At 36.2% G+C, this 26,307-nt stretch overlaps 1 protein-coding gene across 7 annotated transcripts in view; it reads left to right on the top strand.

The window, feature by feature from the left end:
* RIMS2 (regulating synaptic membrane exocytosis 2) overlaps positions 1–26,307 on the top strand; it is a 350,682-nt gene that overhangs the window by 212,192 nt on the left and 112,183 nt on the right. For 4 of the 7 annotated variants that reach the window (XM_088149054.1, XM_088149056.1, XM_088149053.1 and 1 more), the window contains 5 exons: positions 9,299–9,364; positions 11,397–11,504; positions 16,493–16,564; positions 17,792–17,854; positions 25,635–25,808. In XM_088149054.1, coding sequence (XP_088005180.1) covers positions 9,299–9,364; positions 11,397–11,504; positions 16,493–16,564; positions 17,792–17,854; positions 25,635–25,808 — 483 coding nt within the window. The remainder of the gene's footprint in view (positions 1–9,298; positions 9,365–11,396; positions 11,505–16,492; positions 16,565–17,791; positions 17,855–25,634; positions 25,809–26,307) is intronic. The other 3 variants (XM_088149058.1, XM_088149057.1, XM_088149059.1) reach the window with 1 other exon arrangement.

Genomic DNA, 26,307 nt, shown 5'->3' with positions numbered 1-26,307 from the left:
TTGTTTCCGTGTTGGTAATCAAGAGTGGGTTTATGTTGTGGATAAAAACAAAAGAAGAACCTTGCCGGATCAAACCAGTGATTCATAACCATGGACAGAAAAGCAATGGCTCTATTCTACTACTAGTCACTATCATCTAGTATTTAAATACTAGCATCTAGTATTTAAAGTATGCTGTCTGGATTGTGAAGATAGTAAATGGGCAAACTAGTAGCTATAGATAGCCGAGGCTTTTGTGAATTTGTCTGCTTTCCTTTTAAAACCTAAAAAAGATGGCTCAACACATCTGAAGGCAATGAATCCCCAGGTTTACAAGTGTTGTATAAAGTACGTCTTCCTTTTGTCAGTCCTGAATGGTCTCTGGATTAGTTTCTATGTGTGAGTTCTAACAGCGTGAGAGATGAAGGCACTCTATCCATGTTTTACACACTGTGCATTATTTTATACACCTCTGTTTTCATACCTCTGTTTTCATGCCTCTCCTTACCAGCCTTCTTTCTAGGCTAATAAGCCCCAGTTGCCACTGATTTTCCTTATAGATAAACTACTTTAGCCCATCAAATCACTTTGGTTGCTTTTTTTTTAATCTCCAGCTTCACAATATTGTTTTTCAGATGTGGTACTATTTTTCAAGTCCAGTAGATTCATATAATGACATTACTGTATTGGCAGTTTGATTTTCAGTTCCATTCCTAATAAGTCAACCAAATGAATCATCCTAATAATTCATTTCTAAAAATTAATTTCATCTTTTTATAGCAGTCACACATTGTTTAACATTTTCATTGAACTATCACAGTGACTCCAAGGTCCCTTTTCTAATCAACCATTGCCAGCTCAGATTTGTTTGTCCCAATGTGCATCATTTTGTACTTTATTACACTGAACTACATTTGTGATTTTGAGCCCACTTTGGAGTTATTGTTTTTATTTTACTTTCCTGAACAATTGCTAATTGTCATTAGCAATCATGGGCACTTCATTGCTTATCCCTAATTACAGATTATTATTTAACAAATTAGAAAGCACAAATTCCGACATCAGTCCCGAGGAACTATGCTTTGCACATCATTCCAATATGAAAATTGTCATTTATTCCTTCTCTTAGTTTTCTGTTCTTTAACTGAGTATTATTAATCTGTGACACCAGATTCATTCTCTCTAGAAAATGGCCATTGGGCCTTTTTCTGCCTGAAAAGCAGGTTTTCCCCAGGCATGAATTCGCAACTCTCTTTAGCAGGATTTAGTAAGATGAAAAAGCAGTAGTATGAGAATTCCAGCAAGTGAACTAAGTTTCAATTTAGAACCAGTATAGCTCAGTGTACATTGGGTAGAGACTTTCTGAGTATTTTTCTCCCTGTCGTATGGTATATTGGAAGGGGAGGCAGCTCTTTTCACTGATTTTAGGGGAACTGCAGCAGGTTACATAATGGTCAACTGAATTTTCATCAGTCTGAGAAGCAATTCTTACATGGGGACTATTTTAAACAAAAATTATTATTTCATTAGAATAATATAATTATTACTTATCTGGCACTTTGACTTAGTATACAAATATATACAGATTGTTGACAGAATTCTGTGACAGAATTTTATTCCATGAAACTGTACAAACATTCAAGCCACTGTTCTTAGTCCAGTAAATTATAATAACATTCTATTTGTTGCATGTTATTCTTTGCTATTTTTGCTCCTTACTCTTCTAGGTCTGGTCTGTGATAGTGAACTCCTTTTATGTAATAACTGTTGCATCAACATTGCTGCACTGAGTGACATGTTCCAAAGATTTTTTTTTTCAGTTCCTTATCATTTGTTTCCCCCATAAGTACATTCCCTTTGTCTTCTTTTCAGTATGAAACTAGATTAAAAAAAAAAAAAAAAAGTAGAATTTGGCATCTTATTGAGGTTAGTTTAAAATTAATATAAATTCCAAGTATATACATTCACAGGTTATCTTTATGAACATAATTACTTTATAATAATTTTATGAACTCTAAAGCACAGAGCAATTAAAGTAATTTATCTTTCTTAAAGTTTTTAAGGTCAAGTTGTATAGGACATTTCCATTATACTATGATAGTTCTCATATTGAGTTGAGATCTCCCAGGGTCATTAGCAACTTAGAGAGGGATTCAACATTTTTAAAAACCTGATCAAGCTTGCATAGGCAAACTGGCAGCACTGTCAAAAATCACTCAGGGTATATTGTTCCTTATTTTGCTTGTGCAAGCAGTCGCACTGTGGAAAAGTTTGAGAATCTCTGTGATGTATAGATTAAATTTTAATTATTTCTTGCCCATATAAATATTTGGAAGATGGGTTCATATAAATTCATTTATCACTAGGAGGTTGCGGTACTACAAATTTAAAAATGACATGTACACAAATGTATTTTGAAAAATGTACTAAATCTGTAGTCATTTGTTACTGTAGTTATATTAGGGGAAATATAAACAAGGCCAATTCATCTATCTATGTCATATTTATTTCCTCTGTCTTCATGGAATTCAGGGTAGTTTCCTTGATTTCTCTCGCTGTTTTCTTCATAGCAAACTTGTAAGAGAGTTTAGGCTGAGAGATAGTAAGTGATTCTGAGTCACTCAGAAACCTTTGTGGCACAGGAAGAATATAACCTCACCTCTTAACCTAGATCTGTAAACAATGTAGCACATTAAAACAGCATTTTTTTTCTTGAATTTTGAGCAGTATATTGGGGGTATATTGTACAAAGTAATGGCATAACAAAAACAAAGGATTACTTTATTTACATATAAATGTAATTTAACTAAAATTAACTATAGATGTAATAGTGCTGTGCTTGCTTTGACAATGATTTGGAAAAAGTGCTTCAGAACAGCATCTCTCGCTGTTCATTAAAGCAGCCATATTTGTTCATGCATAGGCTGTGTTGTTGCTTTTCTAATGATGTTTAGTGACCAGGGAAATATTATCTTTATTCTCTCCAAATGTTTTTGGGAAGAAAAATAATAAAGAAACACTTTTTCTCTGAATAATTCCTCTTTGATAATCTCACTACACTGGAGAGGGATTATATACACTCACTTTCTAGTATGAATTACATGAGCACTCAGACTTTGCACTGGAGTAACCTGTGATGTGTCACAAGGGAAAATATCACAACAGTTAAAGGGGCAGGGTCTTGATGGTTTAACAGGTAGAGGAGAGGAGGGGGAAAGGTGCAAGATAGAAGAATAATCTACATATAGGACAAATGTAGGAAGGGAAAGGGAAGGTGATTTGGGAGAAGAGAAGCTGAAACTTTGAGGATAGTTAGACTGGATCTGGCTGTTGGCACCTGTTACTTGGAGGATTTATAAGAAGGTCAGCTGGCTCTACCAATTAGGGGGAGGTCCCTTCATTTGAAAAAAAGAGAAAAAAGATAACAACCCTTGATTTATGACCCTCCTGCAGACATTGATTTTCTTCCCATAGTTTAGTTAGGAGAAAGCTTGTCTGTCTCATGCCTTTAGAACTGAATGTAAGAAACTACAGAGTACTGAAGAAGCACCAGTTAAATAAGGAGGAGGAGTTACCATATTTCTCTTTCCATCACTAATATAACCCCCCAAGCAAAGCACAGGACCAGGTTCATTCAGGCCCTTTTGGTGAATTTATTCAAATTAACTTTTGTTAGACAAAAGCAGTTTTGTTTCACTCAAGCGCACAGTATGGACCATATTTAAGAGAAACTTCATGTATTTCTCAATCAGATAATTAGAAAACATAATGGTCTAAATCCTTTTGAATATTTCAGTTTTCAGACTTTTTTGCAGTACAGATAATGGAAATAAGTAGAAATTGTGAATTTTAGAATATTATACACGAAGTTATATAATGCAGTGCAGTTACTAAATTGGATTACTAAATTACTAAAGTGCAATTAGTATAGTTTAATTATTTCATTGAGAAGAACTACTACTGGAAATTATTTCCAAATCAAATATTATTTCATCATAGGCCAACAAAAAATAAAAGAAGAATAAAAGAAGTACATATATTCAAGCAATAATAAGTTAATGAATTAAGGATGCTACACAAAAGTATACAATATTATAATACTATATGATTGTAGTTTGTATTAATGCTAAAATATGAAAGCTATAGTACAGCTGAATACAATATGTAATAGGAAATAAATTCTATTAATAAATAATTCTGGTGCTGCAAGCAGTCACAAAGAATAAACTTCCTATTCTTAGTGGTAAACTCCCTAACTAGTCCAACCTGGTCTTTGCAAGGGAATAAATTTGTCCAACTGGAATCTTGGCCCCAGAGATGAGGTCAGTTGGGCAGTTGTAGGAACAGCGGGGTTGCTTGTTGAACATGTTGCAGAAATTGGCATTATTACTGGTTAGGCCTTGTAAAAGCTCTCCTTCCCCTTCTGCTGCCAGGACCTCAGGAAATGGAGCTGTAACATGCAACAGTAGGACTTGAAACTTACTTTCGTGTTAAATCATGTAATTTGGGGATCATGGGTTTGCAGCCAGGAAAGATCTACTACTAGGGGAAAGTGAGGAGAAGAAACAAGGTAGAATTCCAGTTGAACAGAATGTTCTGCCAAGTCCTTGCCCAACAGATTTGTGGCACAGACTACTAGGCCAGACAGCAGTAGCTGTGTAATGGTATGTGAGAAAGACCTTGAGAGATGGGGTGAAAAGATGCTGCCTAGGGAACCGTCAGATAAGAGAGGGCATAGCCCACAGCTGCATAATGGATGGAGCAAGAGGCTCAGAAGGGACCCTCCCTAGCTTCTCATGCTTAAAGATAATGGTGGGAGATTTGTACTTTCAGACTTGCAAGATTCTGTTAATGTAGCCTTACAATAAAGGAGAATTAGCTCATCCAGTCGTGTTTCCTGTTGGGTCTACCTGGGAAGGCTGACACTGTTTATCAGTGGTTTCTACCACCAAAAGAGAGTTATCAGACTATCTAAGATTCTTTTGAGTCTCTGTGAATTTAAGTTTATTAAAATTCCCCTGAATTGATCCCAGCCATCCAACCTGGAACCCACAATGTCAGAGGCACTATTAAGTGCTATTTGGGTATTAGCACTGGAGCTTGAACTGCTTGGCTGATATTGCTTCCTGAATTAGTAACCCATCTAGACCAGGTGGAGCCTGTTTTCTAAGACAACAGGGCGTGACTGCTTGGTGGCCCATGTGAAAGACAGATCACTCTGGTCCCCACAATATAAGCACAGGGCTGCTTGTCTATGATAGGCTTTTTCTTTAGGGGTAAGATCAGGATCCCCAATTTCTATGGGTTTTTTCAAAGGAGTTGAAGTTTTCCCCAGGGTTACAAATACAGTGTATTGAGCCTGAAATGATTCTTGGAAGACTGCAGCAAGACCTGTTTATTGTTGCTCCAGTAGCTTATTGATATGCAGAGGTGAATCTGGCCCTGCAGTGTGGGTGGGCGTTCAAGTCTGACCACTTTATCCAATATAGGTAGTTCTCATTTAATGATGGTAAATGGGACTGGAATTTCCATCATTAAGTGAGTCGGTTGTAAAGTATGACATGTGACTATGCCACTTAGTGACCGACATTCCAGCACTCCAGTTGCCGTTGTTAAACGAATCCTGTGCTGCTGTTAAGCACGATGTCACATGGTCACCATTTGCAACGTCCTGCCAGCTTCCCTACTGTTTTTACTTGTAGGAAGCTGGCAAAGAAGGTTGCAAATCGCAAATACTGAAATGTCGTAATTGCGAGCTGATGCTGCGACTGTTGTAAGTATGAGAACTGGTCATAAGTACCACTCATTCAGCACCATTGTAAGTTTGAATAGTCACTGAATGAGTGGTCATTAAGTGAGAACCATCTGTATTTTCATCTGCTGAACTTTTCTGGAACTGTACTATCAAAGCAGCCTCATTCCAGTTCAAATCTTGAGCCAAAAGCTGAAAATTGTTCACATACCCTGCCATTGAGCGTACCCTTGGTGTAGCTTCTTGACATGCTGATTGGTTGTGAGTGGTTTGATGAGATCTTCAACCTTATTTTCAACTATATAATGAATTTGTGAAAATTATTCAGCAGGGCTTCTGGTACATCAGCAGAGGAGTAGCCCATTTGACAACTGGCCCAGATAGCAGGCTAATTACAAAGCCAACAATGTGACGATTTATATAAAGATTGCACTGTGCCAAAAATTCTGGGAACCCATCTAGGGATCCTTCAAATTTCTCTTGAGTGGGTTCAGGACTCTTGTAATGTGAGAGAGGTATAGTTGTACAATGTAAACACAAAGAGTGAGCTGAAAGTTGTTCTGAGTTTTTTCTGCAAGCAGAAGTCCCATTTTGGTTGCAAAAGCAGAGAGGAGAAAGTATCTCTATTTTGGGATTGGAATCAAACTGTACTCTTTTAGACTGAGCAGTCACACAGTAGCAGGTTTGCAACTGGATTAATGATGGGGTTGTAATTTAAAAAAACCTCAGAAGACAGGTAGAATGCTCAGCTGAACAGTTACACACAAGTTCCAGCAGAAATAAAGGAAAGGTGAGGTCTTTCCTTATAGTAAGGGTGTAGCACTGGTGGGTTCCAATTGAATTGATCCAGAGAGAGAGGTCAACAGAGTCCAGTTTAGGGTCATAGCCATAAGAAAAGGCAGGTTTTCTTGTCACATAAAGTGTGGCATCATGTGACTATGCCACTTAGAAGAAGTACAGTGGTACCTCTACTTACGAACTTAATCCGTTCCGTGACTCTGATCGCAAGTCGAGTTGGTCGCAAGTCGAAGTAAATTTTCCCATAAGGTTCAATGTAATTACCGTTAATCTGTTCCGGCGTCCGTGGACCACGCGTCGGGCAGAAAAACAGCCACTGACCACGTGGCAGAGCGGAAAAATGGCCGCGGACCACGTGTCAGGGGCGGAAAAACGGCCAGGGACCACGTGGAACGGGTGGAAAAACGGCTGCGGACCACGTGGAACGGGCGGAAAAATGGCCGCGGACCAAGTGGAATGGGCGGGAAAACGGCCACGGACCACGTGGAACGGGCGGAAAAATGGCCGCGGACCATGTGGAACAGGCGGAAAATGGCCGCGGACCACGTGGAATGGGCGGGAAATGGCTGCGGACCACGTGGAATGGGGGAAAATGGCCGGACCACGTGGAACTGGCGGAAAATGGCCGCGGACCACGTGGAACGGGCGGAAAATGGCCGCGGATCAGGTTCGTAAGTCGAGGCGAGTTCGTAAGTAGAGGTAAATTTTTGGGGCCGGAGCTGATCGTATCTCGAAAAATTCATAAGTAGGGGCGTTCGTAAGTAGAGGTACCACTGTATCCTCGTAGATACATTCCATCACACCTATCTGTTGTTGGCAGGGACCCAACAACACATAGGTATGATGGAATGTATCTACAAGGAAGAGAGTGATGTGGGAGATCAAGGCTATCAGGAAGGAGGGGGTGCATTCTAGGAGGGGGAGGAGGCAGCATAGTGTGCAGGGGGAGCATGAGAACAGAAAAGGATTCAGGATAGCCACTCCCTAGAATCTCACAGGGTATATCCACTAGTTGCTGTAGTATGGATTTAGTTTGGCAAGATTCTGTCTATAAGATGTAAGCAAATAAAGGAACTGTACTGGACTAAACTGTTTCATCATTGTTCTTGGGCCGGGCCTGACCATAGATCTGGGTAAAATGGGGTGAGGCAGTGGCAGAGAAGCAAGAGCTATCTGTTAATTCAGACACCAGAGAATTTCACAGCTGGTTTGAGTCTCCAAGCCAAGAGCAGAGCAAAGAGCCAGAATAATAGGAACACAGATCCAGAATTGACAGTAGCTCAACTGAAGTGTTGTTGACCTCTGTTCTTGAGTAACCGTTGCTCTGTCCTTCAAAACAGTTGGCTCATTCTGGGACTAGGCACTCTGCCAGGATCTGGCCCCTTGTTATCTGAGTCATCTGCTCATTCTTACTAGCTCCCTGATTTACTCCAGGTGACTCCTGCGGCTTACTGTTTGCCAGATCAGGCTGTTCAGCCTTTGGTCCAGAGGAGTCAGAGTAGACCGTAACAAGGAGGCAGGTGGTATGAGCTGCTGCTGATGTGTTGCTGCAATCTGGGTGAGCCAGTGGCTTAATTTTGTGTATGTGTACCTATGCACAAGTGGAAGTATTGACCACATGGAAGGTCTTCAAAGAGATTGATGTTCCTTCTGTTAAAAAAAGAAATTGGCTGCCAGTAAAGGCTGTTGGCTCTTCCGCAGCCAACGCAGAAATAATCACAGAGACCTACAGATGGATGGAAGTGGATGCTCCTGCAGCAGGCAAAGTGAAGCCCTGCAGGCCACTGATCTTCCTCCTTGCCACAGTATTGCCATACAGGAATCCCATACTGACACCTTTTTATTTTATTTCTTAAGCTTTTACTGTAAGAAAAAAGAAAGAATAAAAAGAATACATTAAGGATATACAAAGCAAAAATTACATAAACATTTACAAGCTATTAAAAAAGAAGGAAAAACACCCCATTATCCCTGCAAGTAATCCTGAATTAAAAAGATACAAAGAAAATAATTTACCATCTTATTACTTTAGAACGAATATTAAAATAAAAACACAAATTGACAAAAATAGCCAAAGTTATAAGAATTAATTGGTCAAATGAGTAAAATATAATAATTAGCAAGAATTTCTAATAATCTGAAGCAATACCTTTATGGCTTATCAGACAGAATCTAGTGTTTTAAATCTGACTCCTTTTTAGCAAGTCATTCTTTGTACCCTCTTTTTTCTATGTGCCCTCTTTCTTCTGGCTCTCAATGTATTTTCCTGCCAAGCAGCTGAATTTTAAGGAAAGACTGCTTCAATCTTTATGAATGATTTAATCAATCATGCTTATGGTGAGATCAGTACACTGTAAGGTCATCAACATCTGACATGCCAAAACAGTTCTGTGAATTTATTCTGGAGTATCCCTAAATATCTGTAAATATCCTGCAACCTATTGCTCCAGTCTTTTCTAAATATGTTAATTGTGGGACAGTCACCTTCATTAATCGAAGTAACAGTACTTTGAACTGAGTTATACAATATCCACATTCCAGATATGCTGGGGAGGGGAATTAATTGCTTGTAGTAGCATCGCATCAGGAGAAGTACATTAATACATAGATCTGCTTTTGTGAAGATTTTTTTTTTCTGTATAAAAATTATATTTTATAGTGTCTTTGTCCCCATGCTATCTGACCTTCAGCTTCCTATTTTGTGATATGTGTTACTCTATCTTAATTTTATTGTCTTACATTTTATTTTTGTTTCTGCTATGCTTTCAGTCATTATCTCACTCTGCCTTGGTCCCATCACACTCAGTCCATTGACTACCATCATAGAGATGCCAGGTATCTGCTTTCCTGTGTGTGCCTGTGTATGAATGCATGCTTTTACTTGAACTTATAGCTTTGCTTCATACTATTTAAGACACTGAATGGCTTAATAGAAACATTTTGCAAATATTAATATATTACTAGCTTACGTTTAATATCTCTGTTAAGTTCACTTTTTGTCTAATCAATAGACAGCATGTTATACAACTGCACTTACTGCCCTGTTCTTAAGCAATTATCATGCCTTGTCTTTGAAATTACAGATGTTAGAGTCTGCTCAATACTGATATAACTTTTTCACTCATATCATTTCAAACCATTATCAACCGCCATACCAAACTGTTATTCATAATCCTAGCACTGCTAACAGATAAAAATTGTTATACAAAGTTGAAGCATTGAAGTGGATGCTGTATATTAGCTGAAGGTGTTGGTTGTGTTCCAGGGGAAGAGTGGATTGTTATCTCAGTTATGAACTCACTAAGTATTTTCAAGTGACCCTATGCCTTGCAGCCCCACCTGCATCATGACAATAATGCTGATCTGTCTTACAAAATAGTAAAGATTACTGCAGTTATGTATGTTTTGAATCTCCAAATATTCTATGAATATAGTAGTAGTTGTTCCCAGGATCCTGGGTACAATTACAACCATTCTGAATATATATATATATATATATATATAAGCCTATCTGCCGTCCATAGCATGTTGTCCATGAATGTTATAATATTCTTAGATGCTGCTGTCAGTGCCTTCCCAATCCCTTAATATTTTAAAAAATAGTATTTGGATACAGAACGAAAGAACAACAGCATAGCAGGAATCAGCCGGCTGCTGATTTTTTGCCTTCTGCAACAACTAGTTAATGTCTTTAAAAAGGAATCTTGTTTTTGTGTGGAGACAAATAAAAGGTTTAATATGTGGGGTTAAACCTATTTTATTTATTTTATTTATTTATGCAATTTCTATAGCTGCCAATCCAAGTGGCTCTGGGCAGTGAACAATTTCAATAATTAAAACCATTAAAATAATTACAAATTACAAATTTTCTACTTTGTACTTAAGTTTCTTGTTCAAATTCCTTAAGTGCTTTTTTATATTATGCAGGAACTGGTGACTATTCTCACAGTGTCTGTAATTTAATGCAATCAAATGTTATTTTTCTTTTAAAAAAATAGCCTAAAATTTGTCAGCTTATTAAATCTTATGAGATTTTGGTGTTGTCATTTGAGATCACCAAAGCTTTTGCAAGCATGCCTAAAATTTCAGGAATTAGTGATGACCAAATCTTGTCAGATTTTGCCTTTTTATGTTTTAATTTTTTGCAGCCTGTATCATTATAGAAGATCCCATATCACTGCCTAAAAAAGGTGACTATAAGAATTTCAACAATTAAAAAATGCGCCCAAAGGGTTTGGAGATCCTGCCCTAACAAGAAGCCCTTGCTAATTAAGGGAGAAGTCTTTCAGACTTAAGCCATGCCTTTCCTTCTCCCTACCAGTATTTAGCATTAATATTATAGATTATATCTGGGAGAAATGAGTTTTAGCTGAAGTACAAATTTTCTTCTTACTGGAAAGCGGCTCCTGTATGAATGGGAAATGTTATTTCAGAATCAACTTAATGATGTTGTTCAAGGACCACTTATTGGCTAATGGTGCTTCTTGCTATATTGATTGCATATCTATTATATTTTAAGGAAACGTTATTTTCCTCATACAAATTTAATTGGGTAGTCAAGGAAGTTTCTCATAGCTGTCTCTAGAGCTATTTCCCATAAAATCCAGAACTGCTCCAAAATACCCTTGTTCTTAAATGTGCAATTCAAAACATGTTGATGCTTAAATTCTTATCTTGATCCACACTAACTACATTGTACAATGTACAACTACATTGTAACTACAGTTACAATACATGAATTAATGAGCATATTTTTCATACTCATTTTTATTTTCTTCTATCAGTAATATATACCTTCATGCCTAAATAGTATTCGTTTGTGTATTTCTTACTTTAGCTTCATGTTTCATTGCTTATGTTTTGGCAGCAAGGATCACTCAATGTATCCTAACTTTTGTGAAGATGCAGTCAGATTACTTCGATCGCGTACGATGTGCCGTACCTATTCTGAGGGTGCTTACTATGAATTTGAGAGGTATAATAGATAAGAAGTATCATTACTTTACTACATTAGGCATAAACAGATAATAATCTACTGACGTGTAGAAAGCTGTCACTGCTATTTTGAATGAGACATGGAATTAAGTGAAGGAATGAAATGTGAATTCCCAAAAGTGAACAGCAAATACTGGGCCCAGTGAGCCTTCTCATTTTCTCAGATCACTAATTGTGAAATAGAAGAAGCATCTAAGAGTAGAGAATGGAATTTAATAGGCTACAACTTTTTTTAAATGGGCAATAACTAGCAACCTACTAATTATCAGAAGAGCCTAGCTGAACAGAATTAGAAAAGATAGGGGCCTTTTGGAGAGTCACTTTGGTGTAGTGGTTAAGATACTAGGCTAGAAGCCAGGAGACTGTGAGTTCTAGACCTGCCTTAGGCACAAAGTCAGCTTTGTGGACTTTAGGCCAGTCATTCTCTCTCAGCTCTACGGAGACGGCAGTGGCAAACCACTTCTGAAAATCTTGCCAAAAAAACTGAAGGGTCTAATCCAGGCAGTTGCCAGGATCAACTTTGACTCAAAGGTCCACCCACCCACCCACATTAAAAAAAAGGGAGGGGCTTTTAATGCACAACATTTTTGAAAAAAACGATTAAACATTAAAGATTAAGACAAGTTCAGAGATCATTCTCTTACAACAGACACAGAGGATATGTGGCTCATTACAAACTTGATTTTTTAAAGAACTTTAACATTTTTGATTTTTTTGCATCTTTGTTAATTTTATTCATGTATTTATTTGCTTGCTTGTTTAATTGTTTATTTATTTTGGCCTCTATGCTGTTTCAGTCCCAAGAGTCTATGCAGCTAACAATTCCCACCTCAGTAACAGGCTTAAAAACATAACGTATCATTTTTTAAAAAAAATCCCGGGCACCTTTTCAGCAATTCTGAGTACAGCTAATTTGCATACTTCTTCTATCCCCAAAGGTTCCATGGGAGAACTAAATATTAACTACCCCCTCCTCCAAAAAAAAAAGTACTAGCAGAGATGGATCCATCCTTGCCTCCAGAGTACACTTTTTTCAGAGGAAATTAACTATATCAGAGAAAGCTGATCTCTGGGTCCCTGTTTGCTGATACTCCCTAGAAAGGGGCACTTCATTTTGTCCATTATTGTATTTTTTCCCCTCATTTTTAATGTTTTTATTTGTGAACCAGAACTGATGGGAGTTGGGTGGCATAACAAACAAAACAAACAGTATTGCATGACCTTCCTGTTAGCTTTTACTGGATAGACAGATTCTATCTACTTAGAGCAAGCATCTTGGAACTAACAATGTCCCATACCATATATGGCTATATAGGTCATAGCCAACACTTTGCATTGAGCCCAAAAGTTTACAAGCAGCTAATGCAGCTTCCATGACAGTTGTGTCACATGAGTCAGAAGGGCAGACCTGCATTTTGTACCAGCTGTAGCTTCCTAATAGTCTTCAACGACAGCCCTGTATAGAGCAAATTAGAATATGAGTGATGGTCAGTAACATCTCCACCTCAGCAAAGGCCAGAATGGGCACACAAGTTAGATCTGAGCAAATGTTTTGATCATGGCTTTTACCTGTTCTTCCAGCAGGAGCTGTGAGTCCAGGAGAAGCTCCAGGTTGCAGGCCTGCTCTGTAACCATACAGGGAAATGTTGGAGACACGCTGATAGTTATCTAAAACAGCACGGTCAAAGGATGAATTCTTAAGAAAGCAGTGCACCAGTGGCTCCTTCGTGGCAGCTGGCATTTAATTATTTTGAAATTTTATAAGATTGCTCAAGTTAAATGAATAACTTGGGTGGCTAACAGCAATACAAAACTAATACAAAAACAGAATAGAAAGATAAAATTAAAAGCAATTGTAACAGAATACAAGAGCTGAGACATCTTACAAGTGAATCATAGCCCCCCAAACACCAATATTGGACTTTACTAGCAGCCTAGCAGCCTGGCCCTAATGCCTAAGAGAAAAATCAGGTTTTCATGGCCTTCTGGAAGATTAGCAGGGTTGAGGGCATCTGGATTTCAGTGGGGAGGGTGTTCCACAGGGCAGGAGCTGTGACAGAGAAATCATGGCATCACTTCTTCTCCCAGGGAAGCATCCACCAAAGCTTGAAACCAGCCTCCCATCAACACCCTAGCTGGTTTCTCAAGATAGGTGTGATAGGGATCAGTTCTACATATGGCAAAACTAGCATTACAGAAGATCCAGAAGTCACATTTGTCATCTGTACAGACTGTACAGCTTTCAACTCTGAGTGAAATGTGAATGAATTCATCCTCCAGATATGTGGCAAATTTGTTACAGTGGTCCACTGAATGCTTTTGTGTCTTGTTATTGCCTAAAAGTGACTGAATAGCACTGTGTGGATGCCATTTGTGCAGAGAAATACTGTAATTTCACTGCTCACCACAGTGTAGACTCAGACCAGAGCTCATGCCTATGTCATATCATATTCACATTCACTGTTTTCCACTAGTCACATTCTAGTTTTCTCTTCTGACAGTTCATCCCCTGGAACCTGGGAGAAGCTCATGATTGTCATAGGGGCCATGAAATCATGAGCCATCTCAGACCCTTTCCCCAGGGAAGATGATTTGAAACCTAGCATGTGATGACTGGGCAAATTAATCACTGACCCATATTCAGGAGCTTGGATGATGGTATGCAGCATGGAGGGTAATATAGGAGTACACTCCCAGCTTATCCTTTGAGCCAGCTTCACAAACAAGTCCCCATATGTGATTATTTGCATAACAGTGTTTTTGGTAATTTGCAGAGTCTTTTGAATCACAGTTGCGAGTTTCTGTCTCCAGGCTGTGGGGGTCTGGATGAAGAAGGGCAGGCTTCAGCTATATCCTGCCAGACTGAGTGGCTTTGGCTTTTGGATTCCCCTGATCTGGGAACTGGAGATTTTCCATCTTTGGTTCTAGATGGGGTTGTACTCTCCCACTCAGACAGCATACAATCTGCAGGCCCAGGTGGCAGCTGTAGCCAGGACAATATTATTTTGTGTGTAAGTTGCACCTGTTCCTGGATCAGCAGACGTTCTTCATTGCTGTCACTCATGTCCTAGTCATTTCCCAGCTGGACTACTGCAACATGGTCTACATGGGGCTATTGTTGAAAACCATCCAGAAGCTACAGTAGGCCTAGAATGCAGCACTGCAGGTAGTTATGGGTGCATCCCTATATGCTCATGTAACATTACTACTTTGCGAGCTGTACTGGCTTCCTTTTGGCTTCTGGGTGCAATTCAAGATGCTAGTTATCAGCTATAAAGCCCTGCATGGGGCAGGACTGGATTATTTGTGAGACCACTTCTCCCAAATGATATCTGCCTGTCCCACACACTCTAATCTAGGTGGACACATTCCATGTCATCTGATGAGACCAGGAAGAGTGCTTTTTCTGTTGCAGCACCTGATCTCTGGAATGATCCTTCTCAAGATATGGCTAGCACTGACCCTGGTGGCCTTCAGAAAGCCAACTGAAACTATATATTGTAGGTTTAGAACAGGAATGAGTGTTCTGCAGCCCTTGGATTTCTTCTTTGCAGCCCCAAACTTTCAATTATACCATTGGGTAATGGATTCTTGCCATTTTGATATGAGAAATAAAAATCTAATGTAAGCTTAAAATAGAATTCACATATATAAAAAAATCTAATTTCTCTGGTTGGTGGAAATTGTAATTCCAGTATTGATCAGAAATTATGTACAAATTCAATAGAAGAAGACAGCCTTTTAGATACCCTGGGTCTAATGTCTTTAAGATTTTATACAACTAAATCAGCACCTTGGATTTGTTCAGAAACAAACAAAGCATTTAAATTGTTCTGCAAATGATAGTAACATGGCCTAAAAGGGTACCCCAGATGAAAGTCTAGTTGGAGTATTTGCTGAATATTTTAAGTATTTTAAATACTGAATATTTTTCAAGGCCAGTTCCATACAGGGTGATTTCTGTAATCTAAATGAGAATAATTAAATTATAAATTATTGTTGCCACATTTTTCTCCCCAAGTAAGGATGCAGCTTAGGCAACACTCAGTTTATACTGAATGAAGATCCTCCTGGCCATTGTCATATCTATTACCCATAATTCCCATATTCATGCTTATTTGTATACTTCTTTTAATTCACAGAATATTTTGAGAAAGGTATCCACACTCCCCTTTGTGCTATAACAGATTCTGTTTTGGTTAATTGTATTATTTTATTAGGGATGTTATGGATTTTTTTCCCCAAATCAGTAATGTTCAATATTATGTACAGTAGCATTTCAGTGCTTCATTCATCCTACCCCCTCTCATAGCTCCTCAAGGGTGACTGACATAATAGTTAAGCATAAAAAGGAACTAAGCTAAACATTTAGTGAGATGCTTAGAACCAGAACAAATTATTTGAATTGTTGGGAATGAATATTTAATTTTCCCAAACCTTTAAACGTTTACAAAAATTGGCCTGACCTGGTGCAGATACCATCTGACAAACTGTACAGAGAGCTACTCAGAGGTAAGTGTTCATATTTACCTCATGTCCTGATTTCATTACATTGTGTGTTTTCCACTCCATACACTACAATATTGGCTGCCAACAATGAGAAACTCATGTAATAATAGACCAGCTCATATGACTCAATTTATGGGCTGAAAGTCTTGCCATTCATTGCTTATGTTAGTTCAGTGCCACAACTGTAGTGTCTACACATGACTAATGGTGTTGAGGTGTTCATCAATGGCAATGGACAAACAACATGTTAGTTCAGACATAGTTGTTGAATGTAAGGTCAGCATAGGGATGTGTCTTATCTGAACATGGAATTATTTGGAAAATGGCTGTTTTCAGCACACATGTTATTTTTACACTGTATTCTACTAAAAGTTGCTTGATATTTGCTGGACATTATCACACAGCACAGAAATGTGTAAGGCCATTCTAAAATATCTTTACTGTTTATTTTATGTTCAGGAGGAGTAGGAAGGAGGGAAGAGAGCCTAATGCATATATTGATGACACGTTTATTTCCCCTGCTCTTGAAAGGTATTTATTTATAGATAGATAGATATATAAATAATAGATATATTTAAGAATTTTCACTGCAGAATTTTGAAGGAGGTAATAAACATGGCTTATAGAGCACAGTTTATCAACTTCAGACCCTTCACAGATAATGGGAATCTTGGCAATCTAGGCAGTCTTGATTTGGTTTAACATACAGTAGATATGGTAGAAGAGCATGCATTCGTTTTGACTTTCAGGAAGAGTAAGTCTAATCAGAAGTGTGCACAATGCTTTGCATTTAAACCATTTTGAGCTGAAAAGAGGCTGCTTTGACCTTGGAAGTATTTTGAAGCTATTCTGAACGTATCTGATATTGAAATGTTTATTATTTTGGGGGGGGATGGAACATTTTCTGTAAGATTGGGACACTTCTGTGAAACTTGAACAGTCCATTTCATGTTCAAGGTGGCTAAATTTGAACTGTTTGGACATCTCTAAGACTAATGTAATTCATTACATTGGGTGGTCTTACATATGGCTAAGGATGCTAGGTAAAGGGTCCCCCGCTCATAATATCTGTACTAGCTGTTTCACTACTATTGTATAATGTATATGGATATTTGGCTATTTTATAACTTCACTATTCTTGTTGCTGCTATTATATATAACAGTGTGCATGTCGCTGTCAGATTTACCTAGGCAAAATATAAATATGAATCTGTATCCACAGTTGTTCTGTTGATGGGAAGGCTTTATTTTATTTCCAGTCATAGGTATCATATAAATTACCTGCCGCATAATATCATGATTGATGATAGATTTCTCCAACCTCTTACCTTGCTTTGCAGTGTTCTTGTGCCAGCTATACTCACATTCAGATGCAAAATAAGATTGTGTTGATTGTTAGGCTGTGCACATTGTAAGTGAAAAGAAAATGAGTGTTCTTTGGACTATCTGCTATGTTCCATAAATAAAGTTTCATATAATATTTCTATCAAAAACTGACATAAATAAAACAAATAATTGACTAAGTATTAGACAGTTAAATGCTCTGACCAAAACATAATAGTTGTAAAGAGTAAAATACTTTTATTTTTCAAAAGGTTTAATTCCCCAAATATATTTCAAGATGCAGTGAAAAGGGTGTATGGAGAACATTGGAAATCCTTGCCTGATTACTGAGATAAAAATACATCTCATGAAAAATGTTGTTATGAAAATATCTTCATACTTGTAACTTGTCTTTATTTTAACTGCATTGCAAAGGTATTACAATGGTGCAAGTTCATGGGCAGATCATATAGTCAATGGTACATCTGAAAATTACAGGTAAGTAAAGAGTAAAGTGTTATGATTATGTCATGTAGGATATGTACTTATATTATTCAGTTTACATTTCTTCTCTTTTTAAACTAATTCTAAGAGCATTAGATTTTAATAGTATTTATCCTTAAAAAAAAAATCCAGTTATTCTTCAGAGATAGACACCCTGTATCCCCAGGGATGCATGCAGCCCTCAGGTTCCCTTTTTGTGGCCCTTGGAGTCGTCTCTGATTATGGATACTGAAAACTAATGACATAGTTTTCTGCCATTTTGAGATAGGAAACTGATGAAACCTATAATGTAAGTCCAAATTAGAATGTCAGAATTAAAACACACACACACACTCACACTCACACACACACACACACACAAGAAATCCTTAATCATCCAAAATGAAATTAGGCCCTTGGCTACAAAAAGGTTGACCTTTTTTTTATTTTATTATTATTTTTATTAAAAAAAAACAAAATATCATTTTAATTGTACTTGCGTATCAATGTTATCATTGTGGATAAGCAAACCTGTTTTTCTCCTTAAGAGAAACATCATAATCATGCTTGAACCTGTTTGAAGGATTATGATGTATTCATTTTACTGTTGGAAGGGGTTAAAGCATTTAAGTAAATTACTATGCATAATCTATCCTATATTTATTCTAGAATCAATCTCATGAGCCTAGCAGAACTATAGAATTAATTTAAGTGAAATTATGTGATAATTTCCAGTTATATATATTCATTATTGTATCTGAAATTGGATCTATCAGCAGCCAAACGTTGGCTCAATATTAAATGTTAAAATGTTAATATTTTAAGCAATTAAAATGATCTGCTTAATAGAGAGGTAATCTTACACCAAAAAGAAAACTGAATTATAAAAAGCCTTTTTAAAAAAATTATTAAAATTTATTAGGAAATGTAATACAGCAATTTACTATGGTATAGGAATGCTAGAATTACAATGTCATCCTTATTTTATCCAAGTTCTAGTTTGTATTGATTACATTTTTGTTATTGATATGCTTCCTATTGGTTTTAGAGCTAACTTAAAGTTTAGGTGAACCAAAAGCTGAATTATAAACTTATTTTTGTTTTCAGATGTTTTAAAATTTAAAGCATTTGATAGTTGCTTTTCAACTGCATTTTACTCAAGACTGCTGTGATATAAAACATAAATTATATATTAATATTAAAAGTTTATAAAATCATAAATATTCCCACGTTTAAAAAAGAACCAATAAGAATATGCTGAAATCAAAATTTCAGTAATAATAAAAAGCAGGAAATGAATAAAGATCAAAATTTAAATAATAATACAAAGCAGGAAATGAATAAAAAACCTTTTGAATAAATACTGAAGAAAATAAAATAGTTTTGAAATGCTTCTTAAAAATATCAGTGAAAAGGAATTCCATGAAGGCTATAAGCCCACTCTAATAGAGATTTGCAGATTTCTAGTGGAATTTAAAAAAATATTTTAATGTTTTGAGAAATGGATTTGCTAGGCAAATATGCTTATCGATGCATTTTATTCCTCTATAAGAGCCAAAAAGAATCTTAGAGGCATAGATAAAATCAATGGAAAAAAGATCCTGTCACAAGTTTACAATCTAAAAAAAATTGACAAAAAAAAAAGCTCTGGTACCAGTTCATGAAGTGGTACCAAGGAAGGTTTCAATAGAAATCTTCCAAGCCTTTCTCAGCTTCATGGACACACCTGATGGCAACAAATGGCTTGCCGCTGCTGCATTTTAATTATTTTTTTTACTTCCCAGCTTACTTCCCCTGCAGCCCTTGTATTCTTCAATAGAGCCGATCTATCAATACATTTCTCATATTTATGACTTATGATGTATATGAAGTTACCCTAAACAGGGATATTTAAAACCAAGTGACATTTTAGACATAAATCATGCCAACAACATAATTATTAGACTGACTTACTGTGGATAGTATCCTTATCAGCTGTCACTGCCTTGTCTACCACAGGGAATGATACTGGAAACAGGGGAGCACTGTTGTCTCCAAAAGATTAAAATTATTATCCCAGAAGACCTATTAGATGTTTATGGAACTTGTGGAACTTTTCTCACTATTGCTTTATTAGGCTTTCCTAACTAATCTCAGGAAAGAATGAAAGAGGAACTTGAAAAATTACATAAAAGTTATTTGGAAGAAGTGCTTCAAACCTTGCATAACTACAGCCTGAAAAAAGCCAGGGTGCTTTATTGAATAGTATACAGACAGTGTGCTTGCACCACTTTTGAAGTACAGGTAGTCCTCGACCTACGACCATTTATTCAGTGACCGCTTGGCACTGAACGAACAGTGGTTACAACCAGTCCTTGGAGTTCTCCAGTACCAGCACCCCCATGGTCATGTGATCATAATCTAGGTGCTTGCAGCTGGTTCGCATTTACAACTGGTTCCAGTGCCCCGGGATCCCATGATCGTCATTTGCAACCTTCCCTGCTGGCTTCCCCAGAATGTCAGTGGGGAAGCCGGCAGGGATCACAAGTTGCTAGTGTAAATCTCCCCTACCCATGCACCCACTCCCAGCCCCTCTGCACTCGCACCGCACTGGCCACTCATGAACCCCCGGTCCCAATTGCCATCGTAAGTTGAGGACTACCTGTACTTAGACAATATTTTTGAAGCATGCCAAGATAACTACAGGGACTAGTCCAGGCAGTCATCAGGAATCAAGACTGACTCAAGAGCACCAGAAAAAAAAGGCTCTATTGAGTTGAGTGCATCTACAGGTTTTATATAGTTTTTTAATAGACATTTTGTATTTCTGTAAACCTGCTGAAATATCTCTCTTGCCTTCAAATGGTTCCCATTTTGGCTCCATTTCTTTTGGCACTGATGTACAAAATAAAGCCATTTGTGTTTATTTACCAAGACTGCATGTACTTTCTGCATAAACTAACAATAGTAGAAAATACATTTTTGAGCTAAGGAAATCATGATGTTATATAGGTGGCAGTTTCCCACTCCATTATAATTTTTGTAGATGATACACACTATACACGAATGCAGTGAACACTATTGCATTATATTATAGTATATTCAAGCAGTATTCACAATAGAGGGAATTATATTGTTAAAGAATTGGCATATATGATGAGCTACATCATAGGATTCTCATGTACTGTGATATTCTAGGTGTCTTGCATATCATACTCATGTAAATAAAGCATTTCATAAAGAATATAAAACTAAAGTTTTACAGAGATGTGATGTTCTTTGTTAGGAAATCTAACTTTTCTTTAAGGGTCAGCTAAATGTTGAAGTGTTCATTAATGTAGTTTTTAAAAAATTTTAAAATCTAGATTTTGATTTTTCTGACTGTGTAGTTAGATTCCTTGATTTTAACAGACTATGTTAATTTTCTATAAAGTTGCTATAAAAGGGAGATATTTCTGTAATTTTGTAATTATTATTTGCTTCAAATTCATAAATTTCTGGTGCATATTTTGAAGGAATTTCTTGCTTTTTAAAAATATTTCGGAGTATACTGCTTAAGACTTGTCACATGGACATGGCAGTAGAAATAAAATCTTCTGTAGATATAGTGAAGTGCTGTAATAATATGTGCATTTTGATGTATTGTCATGTATGTGAAAGAAATCATATATGAGTATCTTTTTGTGACATATGCGTTCTGGTATTTCATCAAATTTTAAAATAAATGCATTGTGTATATATTAATTTTGTGTATATGAACCAGCATGATAAGCCTGAGTTGGTAACTATTATTTTAAAATGAATTCTGCCAAGTTACACAATATTGTATTATTTTAACTTATTCTGTTTCTAGCTTAACAGTTGGTTAACTGTAGAAATCTGTTTATAGCAGTAGTTATTAACATTGTGCTAACAAGTTATCTTGTATCTGTGACCAAACAGCAAAATTCCAATAGCTAGTAGAAGAATAGCATATCCAAGGATTGAAATCCAACAGTCTTCCACAGATACTGACAGGTATTCCCAACAAAATGTAACTGGTTTAGATTAAACTTGTGACTCCTAGGCATAATTTGTGTATTTTCCCTTGTAGTGCTTTTAGTGTCTCTAGAAGTAGAGAAAGCTATATGTGATTGTTAAAATGCACCATAATTTGCTGCATTTTAATGTTTTTATCTGACATTCATTGCTTTCATTGTTTAGTTTTAATGTAACATATAACATGTTAGGTATCATGCACAGAAAACAAAATGCAGTGTAGAAGAAAGGCAGATAAGTATTTCTGGAAAAAATGAATTGTTTGTATTCTTTCATCTTTTTGGTTCCTGTTTGTTAATTTAACATTCTATACTTAAAAGACTTTGGTCTTGATGGATTCGACTTCGTTCTACTTACTTTTTTGTGGCCATGATCCATCTTCTACTTATATAAAAATAATGTAAAACTCAAGATAATGCCCATTGTTTTATTTCATTATTAGCAAAGTAATTTTGCAGATTAATTTCTTATCACAAGATATTTTAGCTTATAAGATTTTTGTTTAACTAATATCATTTAATTCTTTTAAAGGACATGGAGGATATCTAAATCCTAGGTTCCAGATGACTTTTAGTCCATTGAAACTATACAGAATTTATATATTCAATTAAAAAGTATAGATATGTACAGTATATATTTTCCTGTTATGATATAGATCTCTAACCAATTGACAAGAAAATTGAATATGTAAAAAATTTTCATAATGCAAAAAAAAATTAATAATGCAAAAAAATAAAAATAATTTTTATTCTCACATAACTTTCAGTCATTAGAAAAACTGTAAATTATGAATGAATCATTGAGAGGATTTAAATTCAAATTATATTGTTGAAATACAGTTCAACATAAGGTGAAACAAGGATTTTCTCTGAAACGTCTTAAAATTTAGGGAGAAGTAAGACAGCAATAGATTAAAAATTAAAAGGAGGGTGGAATATTGTAAATGAGACTGTCCACTCCAAAATAGTTTAGGATAGTTGGCTGTAACTGAGAAGATTCATTCTCTCTGATCTTTATATGGGCACCTTCTTTTCGGTAATTGGGATCTCTTTTTGTATATTGAGCTCCTTAGTATCATAGATAATAAAATCAAATCTTTTCCCATTACTTATTTTCCATTCTTTCAGATAGATTTTAAAACAAATGGGGTCCGGAATATACACTTCAGTCTTTTTCCCCTTAAACTGCATTTCAGCTAGTCAATCAATTTTGCAAGTTAAGGTGACTTTTTTATTTTGATATTAAAAAAGTGAAACAATGGCTATATTGGCAGATCAAGCTTTCCATTCAGAAAATGAACATACAGATTCAGAAGAAAACATGAGCTAACCTTTGCAAATTTGTCTGAGGATACTTCAAGACTAATGACTGTTTTCATTTCCAAACTGTTCTGATTAAAATATGAAGTCCAAACAATATTGTTCTAAGCCAGTGTTGTCCAAACTTGGCCACTTTAAGATGAGTGGACTTCAACTCCCAGAATTCCCCTGGCTGGGGGAATTCATCTTAAAGTGGCCAAGTTTGCACAACACTGTTCTAAGCTATTCTTACCATTTGAGGTGGTTACAGAAATTAGATTGCATACATTCAGGGAACTGTCTGCCAGTTGGTAACTTGCTGCTGGCTAGCCTTGCCACATCCTTGCTCAGATTTGCAACTAACTATATTCCCCTCCCCCATCTTCAAAGGAAATGTTAAAAAATACTTTTATAATGTTCTCCTGTGCTTGTTGCAATCCTTCCTACACACCTTCTGATACTGGCATGCCAAGAGCCTTGCAATTTAACTCTTGTGCAGTTAGGGTGCTAAGTTATGTTATGAATACAGGGGTTGAGAAGCAGGCATTCAGAATTCTTTACCAATTAAACACTCAGTCATTTTATTGGCAGGAAGGTAATCTTTTGTTGGACTGAAATCTCTGTCTTTAAATGCCCTGATTCTTGATAGGCTTCCTCCCTGATATTTAGCCCTTCCCTGCTGATATGTTCAAACGTAGTGTGCCTGCCTGTTACGAGCTTAAGGTGAGATTATTGGTACCTGTTCTGATCTTGTCTGTGGAGCCTTCATAGCATGGAAGGAACATTAATCAATAAATTTGGATTTGCAAAGAGACAGATTGAAGGCCTCAAATGTTTCCAATAGAGACCTCTTCTATATCTTTATCTTTATCTGTATCTATATTGTATCATCTATATCTGTTCCTCATAGGAGAGCCTTTATTCTGGTGAGGGTTGATGTCTTACCCTCTACGGTGCTTGAAGGAAAAAAGAGTGCTTATTCTTGGAACATTTAAGTCTCTGCTTGGATAAAGCTATTGAAATATCTGCCTATGTATTGTCGCATTGATCTTTTTATGATACCTAGCACTCTTAAAAATACCTCTTTACTGACTGTTTTGGTTGGCCTTAAGAGGAAGTAATATATTTCTATCACAGGATCAGTTCACTAATACATTTGTGAAAGTAGCTAAATTCAGTTCTGGTGCAGTCTACATCAGCAAGCACTGGGTTAGAATTTGACCCTAGGGTCTTTTTCATATTATTTTATTTTATCGTGTATTTAAAAAAATGAATCTCTATCACTTCTGTGTTAGATTCTTTCTCTTTTTTTCTCTTTGATAGTAAGTAAATAAGCAATAACATTAGAGCACATTTTTCAGTTGCTTTAAAAACAAACACACATTTGAATTAGACACTTTCCCCCCCTATATTGAGATTCTCCAGAAGATGCTTTACTGAAAAAAATGAAAGCTATGCAAAATTCAGATCAGTGATACGCTAAAGGACAACTTTACACAGATGGAATTCATTTTGCAATTTTATAAACTCTTTGAAGTACAACCATCTAGTGTTCTTTTGCTCTCCTTAATACTAATTTTAAGTTTGGTTTTCTGTACAGGTACAACTCTAAGCCTTCAGTTGAAGTTAAGTTCATGAGTTAAAATAAATGTATGGCAGTAATTGTTTGCTCAGTCAATATATTATCTTTATTGAGAACAAACTTTACAGACATTAAGGGTTTTATAATAACACACACACACATTACACACATGGAAAAAATCTTAGCTATATTATAGAATCAGTTTGCAGTCATTACCTAGAAATTAATTTCTGGTACAGTAATTTTGGATAATTGTTTGAAAACATTTAGTCTTTCTATTTGGTTTCTTGGGTGTCCTTGAATCTGATGTGATTGATCTTCTTTCCACAAACATACAGCTTATGCCATATATGCATAGATCAAATAACTCTGTTCAATAGCAGATAAGTTTGTTCTAATTTAAACTGTTTATTCCCTACTACAGTTATACTTGATGGTTAAACTATTACATAGAAAATGAAAAATGTTATTCAGATTTTAAAACCCTTTGTTCATATTCAGTAATCCTGTTGAAATGTACCACCATAAATAACTACTCTGCTGACAGATAATGGAATATATGATTTTTTTAATTAACCTGTTTAATATTTCTAGAGAACTCATATTTTCTTTAGAATTCTGAATTTTCCCAAAATAGTAATGCAATTTAGTGCAAAATTAAGCCAATAAATTGTATTCACTGCATCATTAAGATGTCTAAAGAATTTTCTTCACATACCACTTTTAAGGGAGTATACTTCTTTATACCCACTCTATATTATCTAGAAGAAAACTTGTTACAGAAGAAAAGTTGTTACAAATTTAGTTTATGTTGGAAAGTTCCAAATCCAGTGTGCTGCAGCATAATGTATAACTACAGATAAAAGTCAATTGAGCTGCTTTTTGACTAACATTACAGGAATTGGGAACCTAGACTACCATATCAAAGATCCAGATCAACAGAACAGCGTCCAGTGCTAGAGCGGCCCAGCCCCCGCTCCCGATCCACTGAGCGTCCTGAGTCAAACCTCATGAGATCGATGCCTTCATTAATGACTGGAAGATCTGCCCCTCCCTCACCTGCATTATCGAGGTGAAACAGATGGATTAATCCTGCCCCACCAGCTCACTTTTTTATTTTCCCAAAACCTCAATAGTATTTCCTTTCATCATTGGCTGATCACTAGTAGTTGTAGATACTAACCCTGCCAACGTCAACACACTATTTATATTCCACTGGGGATATAATGGTGTGGCTGCCATTGTAATTTGTTTACTAACAATAATTAATGAACAATTACTTACATTTGTTTGTGATTTCTCATTTATTAGGAATCCTGCGTGATTTCTTACACTAAAGCACTTCATAACTATCATGTATTTCTCTTACAGAATAAGTAATTAAATGTGATCATCAGACATCGCTTATGGAATAATAATCATAACATCAAGTGATAATTTTTTAAAAAATAGTTTCTTAAATTTGTACTAATTTGATATATTAATCACTGTTTTTTCTGATTTGCTGTGTGCATGTTTTGCATTTTTCTTGTTTTGGTAATGTATTCATGATTAAACAGTATTGATTTAAT

This window comes from Python bivittatus, unplaced genomic scaffold (assembly GCF_059951505.1).
Source record: "Python bivittatus isolate LINGU-HERP-01145 unplaced genomic scaffold, Pbiv_v1 ctg000590_np1212, whole genome shotgun sequence".
Lineage (NCBI taxonomy): Eukaryota > Metazoa > Chordata > Lepidosauria > Squamata > Pythonidae > Python > Python bivittatus.
This window is presented reverse-complemented; position numbering and strand designations above follow the sequence as displayed.